Source organism: Camelus dromedarius, chromosome 31 (genome assembly GCF_036321535.1).
Source record: "Camelus dromedarius isolate mCamDro1 chromosome 31, mCamDro1.pat, whole genome shotgun sequence".
Lineage (NCBI taxonomy): Eukaryota > Metazoa > Chordata > Mammalia > Artiodactyla > Camelidae > Camelus > Camelus dromedarius.
The window spans coordinates 13,315,219-13,333,070 of NC_087466.1; the positions used below are offsets into that span (position 1 = coordinate 13,315,219).

A 17,852-nucleotide genomic window follows, 5' to 3' on the forward strand; every position below is an offset into this window, starting at 1 on the left:
CAGATATAAAAACGTTTCCAGCACCCGAAAGTCTCCTTGGTTCCCCCTTCTGGTTAGTACCCTGGCCAAGGCTACCTATTATTCTGAATCTAATCATCCCTCTTCAGTTCTTTTCCCCCACTGACGCCTTATATCTTTTCTTTCTCTCTCCCCACATCTCACTTTAACTCCTACTAGTGTCTCACATTCTCTGTTCCTTACAGTGGCTGAAAGCACTAGATGGGAAGTCAGACTGGATTTAAACCTGGCTCTACCCCTATCTAGCACTTGGACAATGTGCTTTGCCTCGTAAAGCCTCCGTTTCCTCACCTGTTAACTAGGGCTCATAAGAACAGTGTCCCTCTCTAGGGTTGTCGGACTTGGGGGCCACATGCAGGTACTAAGTGTTTCACAGAGAAACTTTCATCACCAAACTGTGAGCAGGCCCTAGTTCTGCCCTTTTCCTGCTAGTTTCTTCTCTCTTCCCCGTCGTACTTCGCTCATTAGCTTAGTCTCCCACACTTTATTCCTGTCTCCCATGCCTGTGTTGAGCTTTCTCATCCGAGAAATGGGTCTAGATCATAACTACCTCACCAGGGGAGCATTTGATGTGCCACTCCTGGCTCATGGTAGGGGCTGAAGAATGAGATGACTTTCTCCTCCTCCTTGGCGCACCCTTTGCCTGGCCTCTCACTCCTGCGTGCTTTTTTTCTTTTGGCCTCTAGCTCTGTCATTTCTCCCCTCTTCTGCTCACATCCCCTATTTCCTCTCCTGTGTCTCTCTCCTTCCCCCACCCCCTACTCTTCTCTCTAGCCTCCCTTCTAGTCCCCGCCCCCTCAACACCTCTTGCGCCCAGCACTCCTGGCCAGGCTGTTCTGAAGTCATTTACCACCCCCAGCCTTCTCTAGACAGAGGAGACCTGGATCGGGCCAGCCTGCCCCTCAGCCGAGGGGCTCGGCACCTCGGAGGTCGGTGTTGGGGCTGTTTTGTTCTGAAGGGCTCTTTCAGCCACGGTCCCCCGTGCAGCCTACAATCGTAACAGACCCTCAGGCCGCCTTCCCAAGAAAACAAGTCTTTGTTTTCAGCCCTTTGCGCCGGCCCAGCCCGCCCATTTCGGAACAGGAAACGAGCCCCTGTCCCCTGTGGAGGTCGGGAGCTAACCAGCGGTCCCGGCTAGAAAAGCAAATGAGGGAAACCACCCAGGAGGCTGGACGCAGTTCCTGCTTATTTTTCCCCACATTCAGGAAGGGTTGTGCAAGGAGGCTGCCTTTGGCCCTGTGCTGGCTTTAACTCAGGGAAGCTTTCCGGCCTCCTTTTCCTGCCTGCCCCTTTCTATGGGAGACCTGCCTCTCCCTCTCTCTGTGGTCCCGATGCGGCTGTCTGTCACAGCGCCCGGCCCACCCTCTGCCCCACGTGACCAATCCAGCCAAGGCTCGCAGCTCAGGGAGAAACAGGGTCTCTCTGTTAGAATTAAGCTGTGAGAGTGTTGGCTTGGTGCAGCGAGTGGCTGTCTTCCCTACCAGGTATAGGTACCCAGACCTTTCTAGCTGTGTCCCCTCGGGCAGTTTACCCATCCTCTCCGTCTCACTTTTCTTATCTGTAAAATGGGAGCAGTAACACCTACCTCAAAGTGTTGCACGGAGGGTGGGTGCCTGGCACACATTCAGAGCTACATCATGGTCATCATCATCACCATGATGATTACCTCCTGGAGAGAGGCTGTCCTTGGCAGAAGAGAAGGAAGCTTACACAGGAAGATCAGAGACAAGCTGAGCTGAGGGACAGGGAAGAGGAGGAGAAAGAGTACTACAGAAGCACAGCTCTTTAACTACATTGTTTGAGCTCCTGGATCCAGCTGTACTTGAAGCTAGAGCCATTCCTTGCCATCCCAGATTTGTGACCTAATACATCTCATTCTTGTGTAACCTCTTTCAAGTTAGCTTTCTGTCACTTACTTACAACCGAAAGTGACACTGTCATACAGACTATTATACCAATAGTTCTCGTAATAGTGCTTAGAGGCCCAGAATGTCAGAGTTGGGTTGACACTCCCATTACACGGAACAGAACACTGAGGCCCAGAGAGGAAGAACACCTTGCCCAAGGCCACACAGCTAGGAAGGATGCACACCTGGCTGTCTGACTTCAAACTTTACACTTATAACGCTGTTTTACGTTATAAGTGGCTGCATATAAAAATCAGTTCTTTTCCATTCTGCCTTCCTGGTCCACTGCCATCCTATTTAATCAGGCTTAATTCATTTTGTCTGTAAGATGTTTTATACTTGCCAGGCTGCTGGCAGGGGCTACAGCTAACACTTACTGAGTACTTACCACGTGCTGGGCACTAAACTCAAAGCTTTACACGCGTTAGTTCATTTATCCTCCCAGCAATCCTAGGAGGTGGGTACTAGCATTAGCCCCATTTTACCAATGAGGAAACTGAGACATAGAGGGATGAATTGACTTGTCACTCTGTGAAAGACAGAGTCAGAATTCAGACCCAGCTCATCTGACTCCAAAGCCCATGCTCTTCACCATTTTACTTGCTCAGGCTCCAGGGCCTTCCCACCTTGGAAGAGGCAGAGCTGGGATTTGCACCCAGTGTCACAGTCCATCCCTCCCTCCCTTCCTTCCTACCTTCCTGCTGCATGTCTGTCCTATGGTGCTCTTGTGCCCAATCTGGCAGTCACTGGACAGCCCCTTTTCCTCTCTCCAGGCATCATTTTACAAACACCTCCTTATCCACCGACCCTCAGTTCCTGGCACCTTCAGCATCAGGGTTCTCCATGAGCCACATCTGTGGGAAACCTAGCTATTTGAACCACGTCATTTAGCCCACCCATTCATTGTTTCATTCATTCATTCAACAAACATTTATTGATCATCTACTGAGTGCCAAACCCTTTGTATTAGTTAGAACTGGGATAAGCCAGTAACGGCAAATTCCAAAAACAGAAAAAGAACCCAAAATAATAATAGCTTAAATTTAAAAAGAGTTTACATCTTCCCATGTAAAATCCAAAGGTAAGCAATCCAAACCTGATAGTGTGACATCTTCCAGCTTACTACACCAATCCTGGGGTGTGGGACTCCTCCTCATGGACCAAAATGGCAGCTAGAGCACCAATTATAACATCCAAGTTCCAGCTCGCAAGATAGAGGAAGAGGGTGTGTGGAGAATAAGGTGGAAAAGTTTGCAATATAGAAAATGAAAGCTGAATACAGAGGATGGGGAGTATCAGGGAAAGGTAGGAAGTTCATGGGTGCTATTTTATGTACATTATTCAGTGATACTTCCTGATGAGGTGACATTTGTGCCAAGAGCCAAGGGAAGTGAGGCAGCCAGCTGACTGACATCAGGAGGAAGGATGCTCTAAGGAGAGGGAAGAGCAAATGCAAAGGCCCTGAGATAAGATTGTGCTTGTTTTTTTTTGTTTGTTTATTTTTGTTTTTGTTTTTGTTTTTTAAGAAACAAGCACATCAAACACAAGTCCCATTCATGAGGACACCATCCTTATGACCCAATTATGTCCCAAAGGCTCCCTTCTCCAAATACCATCACATTGAGGGTTAAGGCTTCAACATATGAGTTTAGTGGGGACATATTCAATCCATAGCACCAGCTGAGTAGCCTTAGATGAGTACTTTAGTTCTGTTCCCTCTTTCTTTCTTTCTTTCTTTTTGGCTTATAACAACCACCATTTTATTATTTCCTATGATTTGTGGGTCAGGAGGAGTTCAGCCATGAAACACTGGGGACAGCTGATCTCCATGTGATGTCTGCTGAGGCTGAACCACCCAGGATGCCTTTTTCACTCACAGGTCTAATGCTTCGGCTGACATGCGTGGGATGACTTGCCCAGAGTCTTACATCTGGGGCCTCAGTTCTCCCTGTTGGCTGGGTTCCTTGCTTCTCGCCCATGGAGTCTCACTCTGAGCCTCTCCGTCTCCACGCGGCCTCTTCATGTGGTCTCTCCTGGTCCCTTGGGTTTCTTACAATGTGGTGCTGGAGGAGGAAGGGTAAGTGACAGGGAGGCAGTGACAAATACCAGATCTCCTGGGGCCTGGGCCTGGGCGTCCCAGATAGCACCTCTGCCTCATTCTAGTTCACTCCTGAGCTCTTGTGAAACTGGGGTATCCCATCTCTAAAAAGGTATCCCATCTCTAAAAGAAGCTGTACCCCGGCTCATCGTAAAGTTCTTTACTCACTCTTATCACGAACTGGGTCCTTCCTGGATGCTGTATTTTAGGTTTATTCAATCCTCACAATCTCCTTGGTATGTTGGAGCCAGCTTGCACTGGCTTAAGAGAGCCAATGGTTACATTTTCAGGAAATTTGCCAGCAGTTTTTAAATCTTGAGTGGCTTGAAATTGGCCTTGTGGGAGTATTTACACCACAGAAATTGGAAACACACACATCAGGGCTGTTTTGTTTGTTTGTTTGTTTGTTTTCCAGAGAGCTGATTTGTCTGCACACAACTCTGTGTGTGTGTGTGTGTGTGTGTGTGTGTGTGTGTGTGTGTGTGTGTGTGTTTTCAACCTCGTTTACAGCTGAGGAAACTGTGGCTCAGAGAAGTTAAATTATTGTCCCAAATCAACCAATTTAGTAGATGGCAGATGTGACCTTGGAGCCCCAGATCCCGTGTCCCTAACCACTGTGCTGTCCTGCTTCCGTAGATGAGAAAATGTGTGTGAAAGAGATTCATAAACAGGTAACGCCATACAAATATACATTATTAATTTGGATACATAAAAACATCTATCATCCCTGTCTATCCATTCTTTATATCTTTGTACACTTAAGGCTGCTAACAACTATCTGATTGCGTCTCCCTTCCATTCCCCTTCACCCCCAGAATTCTTCACATCACCTTTCCCAGGTGGGTATGTCCTCCAGAATTTTCCTTCTCTGTTCCTTTCTTCAGCCCCTTAGCATCCCATTCATTTCCCACTGTCTTCCAGAGGCAGCCCTTTGTTGTTTCCTTGCTTCTCACTTCACTTTTGGTCCCTCCCCCATCCTAGCAGGAAGAAAGTCAGAACAGAATCCGCCTTCCCCGCTTCAGTGCTCCCGCCCCCGCCCCCTTGGTCAGGATCCCAGCAGCGAACTCTCTATGCCCAAGTTCTGCAGCAATTGCCACTGTCCCCCTTCACGGGTGGCAGGGAGGCCAGACGGCTCATAATCTGATCACTTTCCTTGTTCTCTGACACCCCGGAGAAACCACACGTTCCATTTGGTGGTCGTCAGAAATAACATGCTTAAGCAACCTGGAATTATAAAACTGCTTAATTAGAGAGAGATGGTTTCACTGGGATATGCCCAGTTTTCCCCGGTGGTTTTCTCTCCTTCTCCAAGTGCCCCCCCCCCACCAGCAGCTAATTGCTACCTTTAGCATGGTGCCACACAGGCTCTCTCTCCCTTTATTTTATTTTCTGTGACATCAGGGCTTGCTTTTAGAGAAGGTCTCTCCTCCATGTTCCAGCTCTCCTTCTCCACCAATTTCCATCAACTCTAGAAATTGACCTGAGTAATAAGGGTAGAAATCTTTCCCTTCAGAGGTCTCTACTTTTTAAATAAGCACCTACTATGTGCTCTGTGCTCGGGATATGACCAGGAACCAAATTATCTTCACGCTTATGGGTCTTGTGGTCCAGAGGAAGAGAGAGATATTAAAATAACTTTTTAGATATTGTGAGAAGTGCTCTAAAGGAGTGATTTAAAAAGTATAATGGGAGCATCTAATTTAATTAAGGAGTCAGGGAGGGCTTCTCATAGGACATGACAGACAACTGAGACCTACCCGGGAGATGGACAGGTGTTCACTTGGCAAAGAGTAGGGGACCAGTACTCCACCTGCAGGGGGAGAGCTTGGCCGACAGAACAAAGCAAGTGAAAGAAGGGCCAAGAAGCTGGTCCCTGAGCCTGCTCTGAAATTCTGGGGGTACGTTGGAGTCCCCACCAAGCCTTGACGTGTCTAGGTTCTGATGTTCTAGACCAGGGGTCAGCAATCCACAGAGCGCAGATCAAATATGCCCCAACACCTGTTTTTGTAAATAAAATTTTATTGGAACACAGCCATGCCTGCGGCCGCACTCTTAACCACCACGCAGGCTGGTTGTGCAAGTTTAGCCTGAGAGGGGACAGCAGGGTCTGTCCCCAGAGTCAGCCAGATGCCGGCACGCAGGGGTTCCGAGAGACACAGGGACATAGGACCTTTCATGAGGTGGCTGTGTCCTCACCCACCGTGAGGCCAGGCAGACAGAGCAGAACACTGACCAGCAAGATGGCAAAAGATTGACCATTCTTTTGGTCACCTCTGGCCGTCTGGAACATCCTTCTTCCCTCATCCTGCCCACATTTCCTTCACCGTCCTTGTTCCTACTTATCCATTAAAATAGTGCTTCTCAAAGTTGAATGTGCACACACTTCACCTGGGAATCTTGTGAAATTGCAGATTCTGATTCAGGAGGTCTAGGGTGAGGCCTGAGATTCTGCATGTCTCACAAGCTCCCGGGAGATGCCTACAGTGTTGGTCCAGGGACCACACGTTGGGCTGCAAGGTTTATAAGATCAGCTTAGATGATACCTTCTCTTAGAAGACTGACCTAATCAGGCCCCCGCCTCCATTTCCACCCCATGCCTCAATTCTGCACTCACCTCTAGCAGAGTTCTACCAGTTCTACCACACTGTATTGTAATAATTTGATTTGTATCTGTCTTCCTCATTGGTTAATGAGCTCCCTGAGGACAGGAATGAGGTCTTGGATATCTTATCACCAGAGCCTAGCACTGTGTCTGGTACGTAGGGTGTTCAATAATGGAAGGAAGGAAGGAGGGAGGAAGGGAGGGAGAGGGAAGAGAGGAGGATACATCAATGAATGGGAGGTAGGGAAGGAAGGAAGGATGGGTGCAAGGATGAGAGAGAAGAAGGAAAGGAAGAAAGAAAAGGAGAGTTCTTTGGAAGTGCACTGAATTCAAGGAGGAGTGACAAAAGCAAGTTAATTAAGGTTGGAAGTTGGGAGAGACTGTGCTGTTGGTCTGGAGTGAGATGGAACACGTGGATTACCGGATGGGCATTCTGCAGATCCTGGGGCCTGCTGTCAGGAAGTGGACAGAGTTGAACAGCCTTGTCACTGAGCTGCTGCACCATTGCTACAGCTTCCATCATGCCATTGGCATATAAAACCAACATGGTGGCCATCTCCCATGTCTCTGCTCCCCAGTGATCACCTTCCCACAGGCTCTGGCAGGAAACCAGCATTTCCCTCCAGAGGATATTTTCAGGGTCAGGGACTGGTAGGAGTCTGGAGCAGGTAGAGGGCCCCTTGGAAAGTGATGACCTCATCATGAGGAGGCAGCCAAACAATCACAAAGGTCAGGCATTAGGGTGAATGGCCAACTGGATGCCCTTCCTTGGTCCTTAGCAGACGTGGGTACATCTGCTCAAGGGGTCCCTTTCCAAGGGTCCTGTGTCCAGCCCATCAAGATGGAATATAATGGGATGGATATAAAGTCTCCATCCACATTCTGCACGTATCCATTTGATGGATACACAACATTTTTATAACCTTTTTCTCCCCCTAATTTAAACAAATCACATGCTCAGTACAAAAAATTGAAAAAGGCAGAAAACCACAACGAAAATGAGTAGTTTCTGCATTCTTTATCTCTTCCACTTGGAGCTATAGTGTGGGCATTTCCCTGAATCAATAGATATCCTTTGCCAGGGTGATTTCTTTTTTTATCTTTTTTTTTTTTTTTTGAAATAATTTTAGACTTAAGGAAAAGTTACAAAAATAGTACAGAGAGTTCCCATATACCCTTTACCGACTGTCCCCTAAAGTTAACATCTAATGTAACCGTAGTGCAGTTAGCAAAGCCAGGAAATCAACGTCAATACCGTTACTATTAACTAAACTGCAGACCTTATCACATTTTGCCAGTTGTTCCTCTAATGTCCTTTTCCTGATCGAGGATCAAATCCAAGATCCCATGTTGCATTTATTTATCGTGTCTCCTTAGTCCTCTTTGATCTAACAATTCCTTCGACTTTTCTTGGTCTCTTGTGACCTTGACACTTTGGAAGAGTGCTGGACGGTTATTTTGTAGAATGTTCCTCAGTTAGGATTTGTCTCCTGTTTTCGTATAATTCAATTGAGGTTATGAGCTTTTGACCAGAATCACAGAAGTGATGCTGTGTCCTTCCTAGTGCATCATATCAGGGTTCAGGCTTCAGTATGACTCACCACTTGGGGTGTTCACCTTGGTCACGTGGCTAACATGGTATGGGCTGGATTTCTTCACTATACAGTCCCTCTTTTTCAGCCATTTGAATGGCTGTATGGCTTTCCATTATAGATCTCTACCATAACCAGACTCTCTTTTTGCACATTCAATTTGTTACCTGCTTTTGTTTGTACTGTTACAAAGATCGCTGCAGTGACCATTCCTACTGGCACGTCTGTTAGCACAGATCTGTGATTATTTTCTTGGGATAAATTCCTAGCAGTAGAAATGCTGGTGCAAAGATTATTCACGTGTATAATAAGGCTATGCATGCCTGGGGCAGGGCTATTTGTTTGTTTCTAGGTTGGTTTGTTTGTTTGTTTTAATCAGCTTCATTGAGGTATAATATTACATATCTGTACAACAAAATGCATAAATTTGAAGCATCTATTTCAATGAGTTTTGGCAAATGTATATACAAGGTAACCACCACACCAATCACTGTATAAACTATAAAATTTTAAATCTAAAATCTAAAATTTCTTTCACTCTGCAAAATTCCTCGATGCCCCCTTGTAATCAGTCCTCCCCTAACTCACCCCAGGCAACCACTGATCTCATTTCCATCACTGCAGTTTGATGTTACTTATCCTAAGACTTCATATAAATCAGAATTATACAATATGTCCTATTTTATAACTGTCTTCTTTGATTGGACAGAATGTCTGTGAGATTCATCCATGTTGTTGTGTATGGTAAACATTTGTTCATTTTTTTTATTGCTGAATGACATCCTTTTGTATAAATATACCCCAATTTGTTTATCCATTCCTCCGTTGATGGACATTTGGGCTGTTTCCAGTTTGGGGGTATTTGAACAAAGCTGCTTTGAGCATTTGCCTACAAATTGACACACATTTTCATTTCTCTCAGGTGCACACCTGGGAGTGGAATTGCTGGGTCCTAAGTAGGTGTCTGTTTAACTTTATCAGATATGACAGGGTGGGTGGTTCTCATGTCCACATTATAGCACAGGCCCCAGAAAGCTTGAGGGGCTTGAACGAAGGCCAGGGGAGGAAGAGAAGTAGAATTTGTTGAGCGCTGCTCTGTGCCAGGCACAAGGATCAGTGCCTTTCCGGTTTATTTCCCTTTCATCTTCATCCCTAGAAGGAAGGGATTGTGATTCCCATCCGGTAGGTGAGGACAGTGAGGCTCATGAACATCCAGCAAGATAAGAGTCTGAGTCTCCATAGTGTGAGACCCCAAGTCCATGTTCTTTCACTGGATGTGAGCCTGCCTCCTTGGAGACGGTAGGCAGTGGAGCTGGGAAGGAGGACACATCCTTCCCCTGTCTCCACTTCTCTGCCTGCCCTTACCTGCATCCTGTGGTCCACCCTGCCTGTGCCACTGAGGGCAGTAACCTGTGATGCCTGGGTCAGCCCTCTAGGGCGATCTGTGTGCGGGGCCGCGGACCAAGCCCCCGTGATTGGCTGTGAGCCCTCAAAGCCACAGCAGGCACCAGGGAGTGACCCACACTCCAACCCTCTACCAAAGGTGTCCAGTTTCTCCCTCCCTGAAATGCGATCCTCAGAGTGTTGATCTCCTGGGCTGGTGGGCAGGGGGCGAGGGCACTGGGCAGGGGCCACGTCTCCCCGGCCATGTCGCAGGCCCATTAGGAGCCAGCCTGAGTGCTTTCCAGGGCTGATTAATGGGCTGCCTGTGACTTGGAATGTCATTACTCCCTGGGCTGAGGGGCCCCCCGGCTGGGTCCTTTGGGTCTTTACTGCTGATAACAATTGATGCTTTGTGCATGGCTGCAGGGAAAGTTCTATCTGGTCATCGAGGAGTTGAGCCAGCTGTTCCGGTCCCTCGTTCCCATCCAGCTGTGGTATAAATACATCATGGGTGACGATGCCTCCAACAGCTACTTCCTAGGAGGGGTCCTCATCATCCTCTACAGCCTCTGCAAGGTGAGGGGCCGTGGGCTGCAGGGCTGGCCTAAGGAGGACCCACTCACTGGCTGCACCTTGGGCGGCAAGTGGGGAGCCCTCTTCTCTTTTTGTTTAGTGGAAAAATCAAATCCACACAACACAAAATTCACCACTAACCACTTTGTGGTGTACATGAACGTGGCATTTAGTGGCTTGTCAGTGTTGTGCTGCCACCACCTCTGTCTGGTTCCAAGACGTTTTCATCCCCCAGAAAGGAACCCTTACCCATGAAGCTGTCACTCTTCTGTCCTCTACCAGACCCTGTACCCATGAAGCTGTCATTCTTTTGTTCTCTACCAGTCCCCTGGTCACCACTGGTCTTCTTTCTGTCTCTATGGATTTCCCTTTTCTGGACATTTCATATAAATGAAATCATACACTATATGAGCTTTGTGTCTGGCTTCTTTCCCTTAGCATCATGTTTCTGAGATTCCTCCACATTGTAACATGTATCAGTCCCTCACTCCTTTTTATGGTTACATCCGCCCTAATTTCTTGCCCACCAAGCTCACCATATGTTGTCCTTTCACGTCGTCTTCTTCACAACAACCTTTCAGGATACATGTTGTTATTATTCCTATATAATGTGCAAGGAACTGAGGCCCAGAGAGAAGTAACTTGCCCAGCGTCATTCAGCTGGAGATCACAGAATGAGCGTCAACCCAGGCAGGCTACCTCCAGAGCCTGGAGCTCATAACCCAGCGATAATACTGCCACGGAATTTGTTTTCTGTTCCTCTTAAATTGCACACCCTCAACTCTGCAAATCAGTATGCATCACTGCTCTTTTCATCATTAGTACGAATCAGGTTTTCCTCCCCTAACGATAAACACGTGCTCTTCATTCTTTTACCTTATCTATTTCTGGCTTCAGAGAATCCTGGGGGAATGCATGTGTTCCCTTTCTTTCCTCCCAGCAGGACTAGTGAGACAGTCCATGCAGTGTCAACTGCTGGGGCTTATTTTACCTGCTGATTCTGATCTGCTGGCAGTGGCTGACTGGAGTGCTAGATGGAGAAGGATGAGCATGCCCTGGCTCAGAAGAAGAGTGCTGTGATCGATTAGCAATGCCTGTCCTGGGCTTGGGATGGGAGAAAGGCAGTAGGCGTGCTATATATTTGCTATCGTGGACCAGTTGGCAGGGGAACCTGCAGATAGAAAACAACAAGATGAAAGCCGAGCAAAACTGATGGGAATGAGGAGTTTCAAATGGGAAGCTGTACCCTGAAAATGTTCAGAGTCTAAGATAAGGGGGGGTCCCTGGGGCTTGTTCAGGCATGGTGAGAGAGATCCTGAACAGCCCCTGGATACCTTTCAGCCATCACCCTGCTCTCCTTTCAGTCATTCGACATCTGTGGCCGTGTGGGTGGAGTTAGGAAAGCCCTGAAGCTTCTCTGCACCTCTCAGGTGAGTTGGCTTCTGATGGTCCTAAGCGAGGTCACAGAAACCAGGAACTGGAAACAGATCTCACAGTGCTTCTGAGGGTGTCTGTCCAGCGAGGGACCTCAGCTGTGTTTGTTCCTCTCTCCCTTCCATCAAACAGAATTACGGGGTCCGGGCCACTGGGCAGCAGTGCACAGAAGCCGGTGATATCTGTGCCATCTGCCAGGCTGAGTTCCGAGAGCCTCTGATCCTTATGTGCCAGGTAAGCGGAGCTGGGCGGGGTCATTGAAGACGGGAGCCAGGGGACCACAGAGCCCTGCCTCATGCAGAAGTCCCAAATGTCTGTCCTGTGACCAAACCTCAGGGCTGTGGGATTGGTCTTTGGGAATAGTGCAGTCATGCCTGGAGTCTGTCAGACCCAGGTTCAAATCTTAGTTCTGCCTTTTACTAGCTGGCTGTCCTTGGGCAGGTTACTTCACTTCTCTGAGCCTCGGTTTCATCAGCAAACTGTAGAAAATGAAAAATTCAGCATAGTGTAGTGTCACAATATCCTGAGCGTGAATCTGAGCAGCACTGTGAAGCCTGAGTGGCTCAGTCCATCTCCCTGAGCCTTGATTGTTCTCATTTATAAAATGGGTATCATAATAATGCCTATTTCATACAGCTATTATTATGATTAAACGAGATCATCTCTGGAAAGAGCTAAGTTTGAATTATTCAGCCCTACAAGTTGCTATTATTACAGTTACTCATGTAATTATAATTATTATTACCGTGTGTTTTTATTGTTAGTTGTTGATCACCAAACCATTGCTGTGTACTGATTGGTCACTCTTAACTGCCTAACTTTATCTCTTCTTCTCCTCTGCCTCCCCCTCTTCCTCCTCCTCTCCCTCCTCCTCCTCCTGACATCAGGGACTAAGATGTCAATTCAGCAAATGTGTATGAGTCAAAGCATCCTATCAAACACCAGGGAGGAGAGGCAGAGGGCACACAGACCCCCTTCTCTAGAAACACACGGTCTCCTTGGGGAAACAGACACATACATAAATAACTATGAAACAAGGCAGGCAGTGATAAGTGCTGTGTAAGAGAGATTCATGCAGCATCCCAGGGGACCAGGACGGAGAGTGACGAGTTGCAGGTTAAGAAGGCTTTTGGGGGAGGCATAGCCTGCAGACCACAAGGAATGGGAGACCATATGGCGCCCTGACCACCACCCACCTTCCAGAGTTAGGACAGGAGGTGGGGCACCTTTTTTTTTTTTGGCATCAACAACATTTTTGGGGGTTTTGCTGTTAGGGAATTTTTAGGGGGTTCATTTTTAATTTTTGATTGTATTTATTTTAAAATCGAGAATAAATTTGCATGACTCAAAATTCAGAAAGGTGACAAAGAAATCATGATGACTAGATGTAGTGGTTGGATTCTGGAACAGAAAGAGGACATGAGAGAAAAACAAGTCTCAGGAAACCCGAAGAAAGTCTGGAGTTTAGTTCATAGTCATGCATCAACGTGGGTTTCTTAGCTTTGACAAACATACCACGGTCATGTAAGTGGCTAATATTAGGGGAGACTGAAACTGGGTGAGGGGTGTATGAGTACGTTCTCTACTACCTCTGCAACTTTTCTGTAAGGCTCAAATCATTCAAAAATAAAAAGTTCATTAAGAAAATACGTTAAAGTTACAAAAAGGGAAGTGATGTCAGGGCTCCTACCCTTGTCCCCAGCTCCCCAGTCCCCTTAATATGCACACAGGCAACCACTGTTGCTAGTTTCCTTTATATCTTTCCAGAGATGCTTTGCAGAATTTAAAACACATACATACACACACGCACATCTTTTCCAAAAAGATATAAGTTGAAGCACGTTCTCCCCAAGCTACATTCTGCATCTTTCCTTTTTGACTTGAAGCTCTACATTTAGAGAGTGCTTCTTACTTGCATAACGCCGCATTTTATGGATAGACCATCATTTGTTTAACCGTTCTCCTATTGACGGGCATCTAGTAGTTCATAATCTGGTTATTACAAACATGGCTGCCACGAGCGATCAGGAATGGGGCGATCTATAGCACTAACTGGGCTCATCGTGTTGATTAAATGAGTTAATTCAGGTAAAGCATTTAGAACTACTCCTGGCATGTGGTCAAGGTTCAATAAATATTAGCTGTTGCTGGCACGTATTCCATGTCACATGCACATGAGCAGGGTAAATTCCTAGCGGTGGAATTATGGGGTCAGAGGGTATACAGTTCTGACAGCTGTTGCTAAATCGCCCTCCGTAAAGAGTGTATCCGTTTACGCTCCCAGTGCAGAGTGCAGCTCGACCTCTTGCTTCCCTCCCTCACCAACACACCGCGTTCTCAAGCCTTTTGTGAGCCTTGCCAACCTGACAGGTGACAAACACTATCTCGGTACAGTGTTAATTTGCATTTGCCTAATTATGAGAGCAGATGATCGTCTTTCCCTGTGCTTCAGAGCCATCTGTATTTCCTTCTCGGTAGCAGAGATTATTTGAACATGATGTCAAGGTGAAAGTCTGTCTTCTTCCTTTCTGGCAATCTCTCCAAGCCTTAGTCTATTTGTCTCTGTCCCATTCTTCTCCCCGTTCCGCTGCGCCTTCCAACAGCTGGACTGGCATTGGTGGGAGGGTTGGACAAGACACCGCCATCCTGGGTCTAGGAGTAGTGGCCACGCCTCGTGCTGGTGGAAGCCCACAAACATGGCAGTCCTAGCACACGGCTCAGTCTCTCTCTGCTGCTGTGAGATGGGCTTGGAATGGCAGAGATGACTTCCACAGTTGAAAGGGCCTCACGTTCATTCCTAAATGCACTGAAAGGATGAACGAATGAATGAATGAGGCAAGTGTTACAACCTCAATAAAGGCTTCACTGATTCTGTCTCCCCAGACTAGTCAGTGCCCCCAGCTATATGGACTCAGTGTTTTTCCTTCATGGAACTTAGCTAGAGAGCTAATTGGGCAACTGGTTGTGTAAGGTCTGTCTCCTCTTTGCCAAATTATAAGCCACATGAGCGTGGTGACAGTGTCTGTCTTGTTTAGTAGTGGAATCACAGTACTGACTCAGTAAATATTAGATGAATGTATGGGTGGATGAGATGAATGGATAGGGGGAATGGATGGATGGACTGATGGGTGGATGGATGGATGGATGGGATGGATGAGTGGTTGGATGGATGGGATAGATGAAATGGGCAGATGATTGGGATGGATATGGATGGTAGCCAAGCAGAGAGGTGGTTGGGTGAGACCCAAGGTGGGTGAATAGACATAAAAAATGTATGGGTGACTGAATGGATGGACAAATGGATTGGCAGATGAGTGAGTGAATAGGTGAGTAGATGAGAACATTCATTGGTCTCAATAACTTTTTTTAACTTTTAAAAAAACATTTTGTTTGGATTTTTATACTATCATTTTATATTATCAATTTTATTTTGAAAAATGTCAAACCTCCAGAAAAGTTGAATGATAGTAGAACCCTTTTATCCTTTATCTAGATTCACTAGTTATTAACATTTTACCACATTTGCTTTTTCTTGATATAAATTTTTCCCCTAAACCGGTTGAAAATAAGTTGCTAACATTTTGATTCTTCATCTCTAAATATTTCAGCAGCCATCTCCCAAAAACAAGGACATTCTCTCCCCTAGCCACAATTCTATTATCACACCCAGGAAATTTTAAATTGATATAAAATACTAATATTTAAATATATATTCAAATGTCTCCAGTCTTCTTCAAAATATCCTTCAGAGCTAGAGTTTTCCACTCCCATCCAGGATCCAGTCAAGAATCATATACTGCATTTGATTGTCATGTGAAAGTGCTTTTAATGTTGATCCTCCTATGAGGGGAGTAGTATCCCCATTTTACAGATGAGGAAATAAAGGCACAGGGAGGTTAAAATCATTTGTCCAAGTTATATAGCCAGAGAGTGGTGGAACCCGTTAATGTTTCCAGTCTCCTCATGTTTCTCTTGACCCCTATGGTCTATTCTCAACCCAGCCACTAGAAGGATCTTTTTAAGATACAACTCCTATCAAATCAGTCCTCTGCTGAAAACCCTGCCATGGCTCCCTATTTCTCTCAGAATAAAAGCCAAAGCCCTCATGGGGCCCACGGGGCCCTACACAACTCTATGACTTCATCCCATCCTCCACCCCCAGGCTCAACCCCACTCTCCTTATTGTCCCTGCATCACAGCAGGCATATTCCTGCCTCAGGGCCTTTGCACATGCTGTTCCCTCTGTTTAGAGCACTCTTTTCTCAGGTATCACCCTCCTGCAAGTTTTGCCTAAAGAGCGGTATCTCAGGGACGTCCTTCCAGGCCACCCTGTTTATCATCTCGGGCCTCCCAGGCCCTCCAATCCCCCCTTTCCTGTTTTTCCATCTTAGTACTTACCACTGGCAGACTTTACCTCTTAAGAGATTCATCTTTCCAGGTGTCTCTCTAGCTAAGAATGCAAGCTCTGTGAGGGCGGGAATTGTCTTTTTGTTTGCTGCTGGTCCCAGCAGTGGGTACATGGTGGATGCCCCATAAAGCGACCCCAGTGGTACTGACCTCTGTCCCCGCAGCACGTGTTCTGTGAGGAGTGCCTCTGCCTTTGGCTGGATCGTGAGCGCACGTGCCCACTCTGCCGCTCGGTTGCCGTGGATACCCTGCGCTGCTGGAAGGACGGGGCCACTTCGGCACACTTCCAAGTGTACTAGGGCTGAAGACTGCAGCCTTGATGCTCCCAGGCACACCAGGGAGAGGATAGCAGGTCAGCTGTATTGGGTCCGACACTGGGGACTTCCTCGACAAAAAGGCCTCAAGCACTAACTATCCTCCTTCCTGCCTCTCTCCATCCCTTCCTCTAAAACCAGGCCCCTGCCCTACCCGTCTTCGCCTTCCTCTCTTGTTGTTCATGGTGTGTGCATCCTTCTCTTATGCGTGGGGAAGCTTCTCACTCAGACTTGGTCTCTGCCCAGGTGTGTCTCCCACATCCCTCCAAGTCAAGGAACTGCTAATAGACCAAGTCCCAGATGTTGGTTGTTTTAACCTGTGGTGACCTAATACCTGATGATGCAAACTGGAAAGAGGCCTGGAGGTACTGCCTTCCCCAAAATGGCCCAGGTCCGCAGATGAGCATCACTGTGAAGTATTTTCCAAATACAAATGCTGTGCCCCACCTTGTACATACAGTAACTTGGTGTCCCAAACAGTGCAAGCCAGGCACAGCACTGAGCTCCCTGCTTGGATGACCTCCTGTAATTCTCACAACAGCCCTATGGTGGAGGTACTATTATTTCTTCTATTTCACGAATGAGAAAACTGAGGCCCGGAGCTCCATGTGGTGACTTTCCCAGAGCCACCCGGCAAGCAGTGATGGACCAGGTTTTCAACCCAGGACTGTCTGGCTTTGGAGCCTGACTCTTAACCACATGCTGACCTGCTGCTCAGACACTGCAGATGTGGGGCCCAGGAAACATGATTTTTTAAAAGCACAAGAGGTGATTTTGATGCCCACCCGTGGCCCTGGTGCATAGCATATTCAATTTGGACTGTATTGAGAACGTGCATAGTGAAAACTCGCTCCTGAAATCTAGTCATGGCTGCATCCATGGAAAGACTTGGTCCTTGAACACTGCTGTTATGCTGGTCTCTGGCTGGGATGTTTAATCAGGAAAGGTCAGTTCTGGTCCAGATGCAGATATCACTGGGTGCCCACTCCCATCTTTATTTCCCTCCTCCTCCTTTTGTCCTGTCACTTAAGTCACAGGCTTGTCAACAGCTCCATTGGTCATTGCCTTCTCCCCTGGTAGCCTTCAGAGCGAAAGGCATGATCAGTGTTACAGATTTTTCCACAAGCCAGGGTGCTGGCATAGAGCAGTCATGATCCGTGTTCCTGGAATCTCTGTATCACTGCTACTAATATCTATACCACGTTTCTCCACCCATGAGACCCTCCCTGCTCTGAAATCTGCCACAGGTGATCCCTTAGAAGCCACTGAAATCTTGCCTACCCTGCCATTCTCCCAACTCTGTTCTTTCATTGTCAGCCTCAGCACAACGGGCTAGCACCATCCACATTACAGAGAAAGCAGTCTGTGTGGCTACTGAGCAAATTAGCAAGAAAGCCCCAGGAGAAATGGTGGGAGCCTTGCTGCCACCTCGCTCTCAGCCAGTGTTCACATGCCCTTCCCGCCCCCAAGAGATTCAGGACTTTTGCCCCTTTGTGCTCTCAAGCCAAGACCTTCTCCTCTGCC

General features: G+C 47.1%; 1 protein-coding gene across 3 annotated transcripts in view; it reads left to right on the forward strand.

Moving 5' to 3' along the window:
- The window catches only part of RNFT2 (ring finger protein, transmembrane 2), a 56,673-nt gene extending 39,263 nt beyond the window's left edge, over positions 1-17,410 (forward strand). For all 3 annotated transcript variants that reach the window (XM_010998670.3, XM_031442842.2, XM_031442841.2), the window contains 4 exons: positions 10,027-10,176; positions 11,538-11,603; positions 11,740-11,841; positions 16,179-17,410. In XM_010998670.3, coding sequence (XP_010996972.1) covers positions 10,027-10,176; positions 11,538-11,603; positions 11,740-11,841; positions 16,179-16,313 — 453 coding nt within the window. In that variant the 3' untranslated portion in view covers positions 16,314-17,410. The remainder of the gene's footprint in view (positions 1-10,026; positions 10,177-11,537; positions 11,604-11,739; positions 11,842-16,178) is intronic.
- The last annotated feature ends 442 nt before the right edge of the window (positions 17,411-17,852 follow it).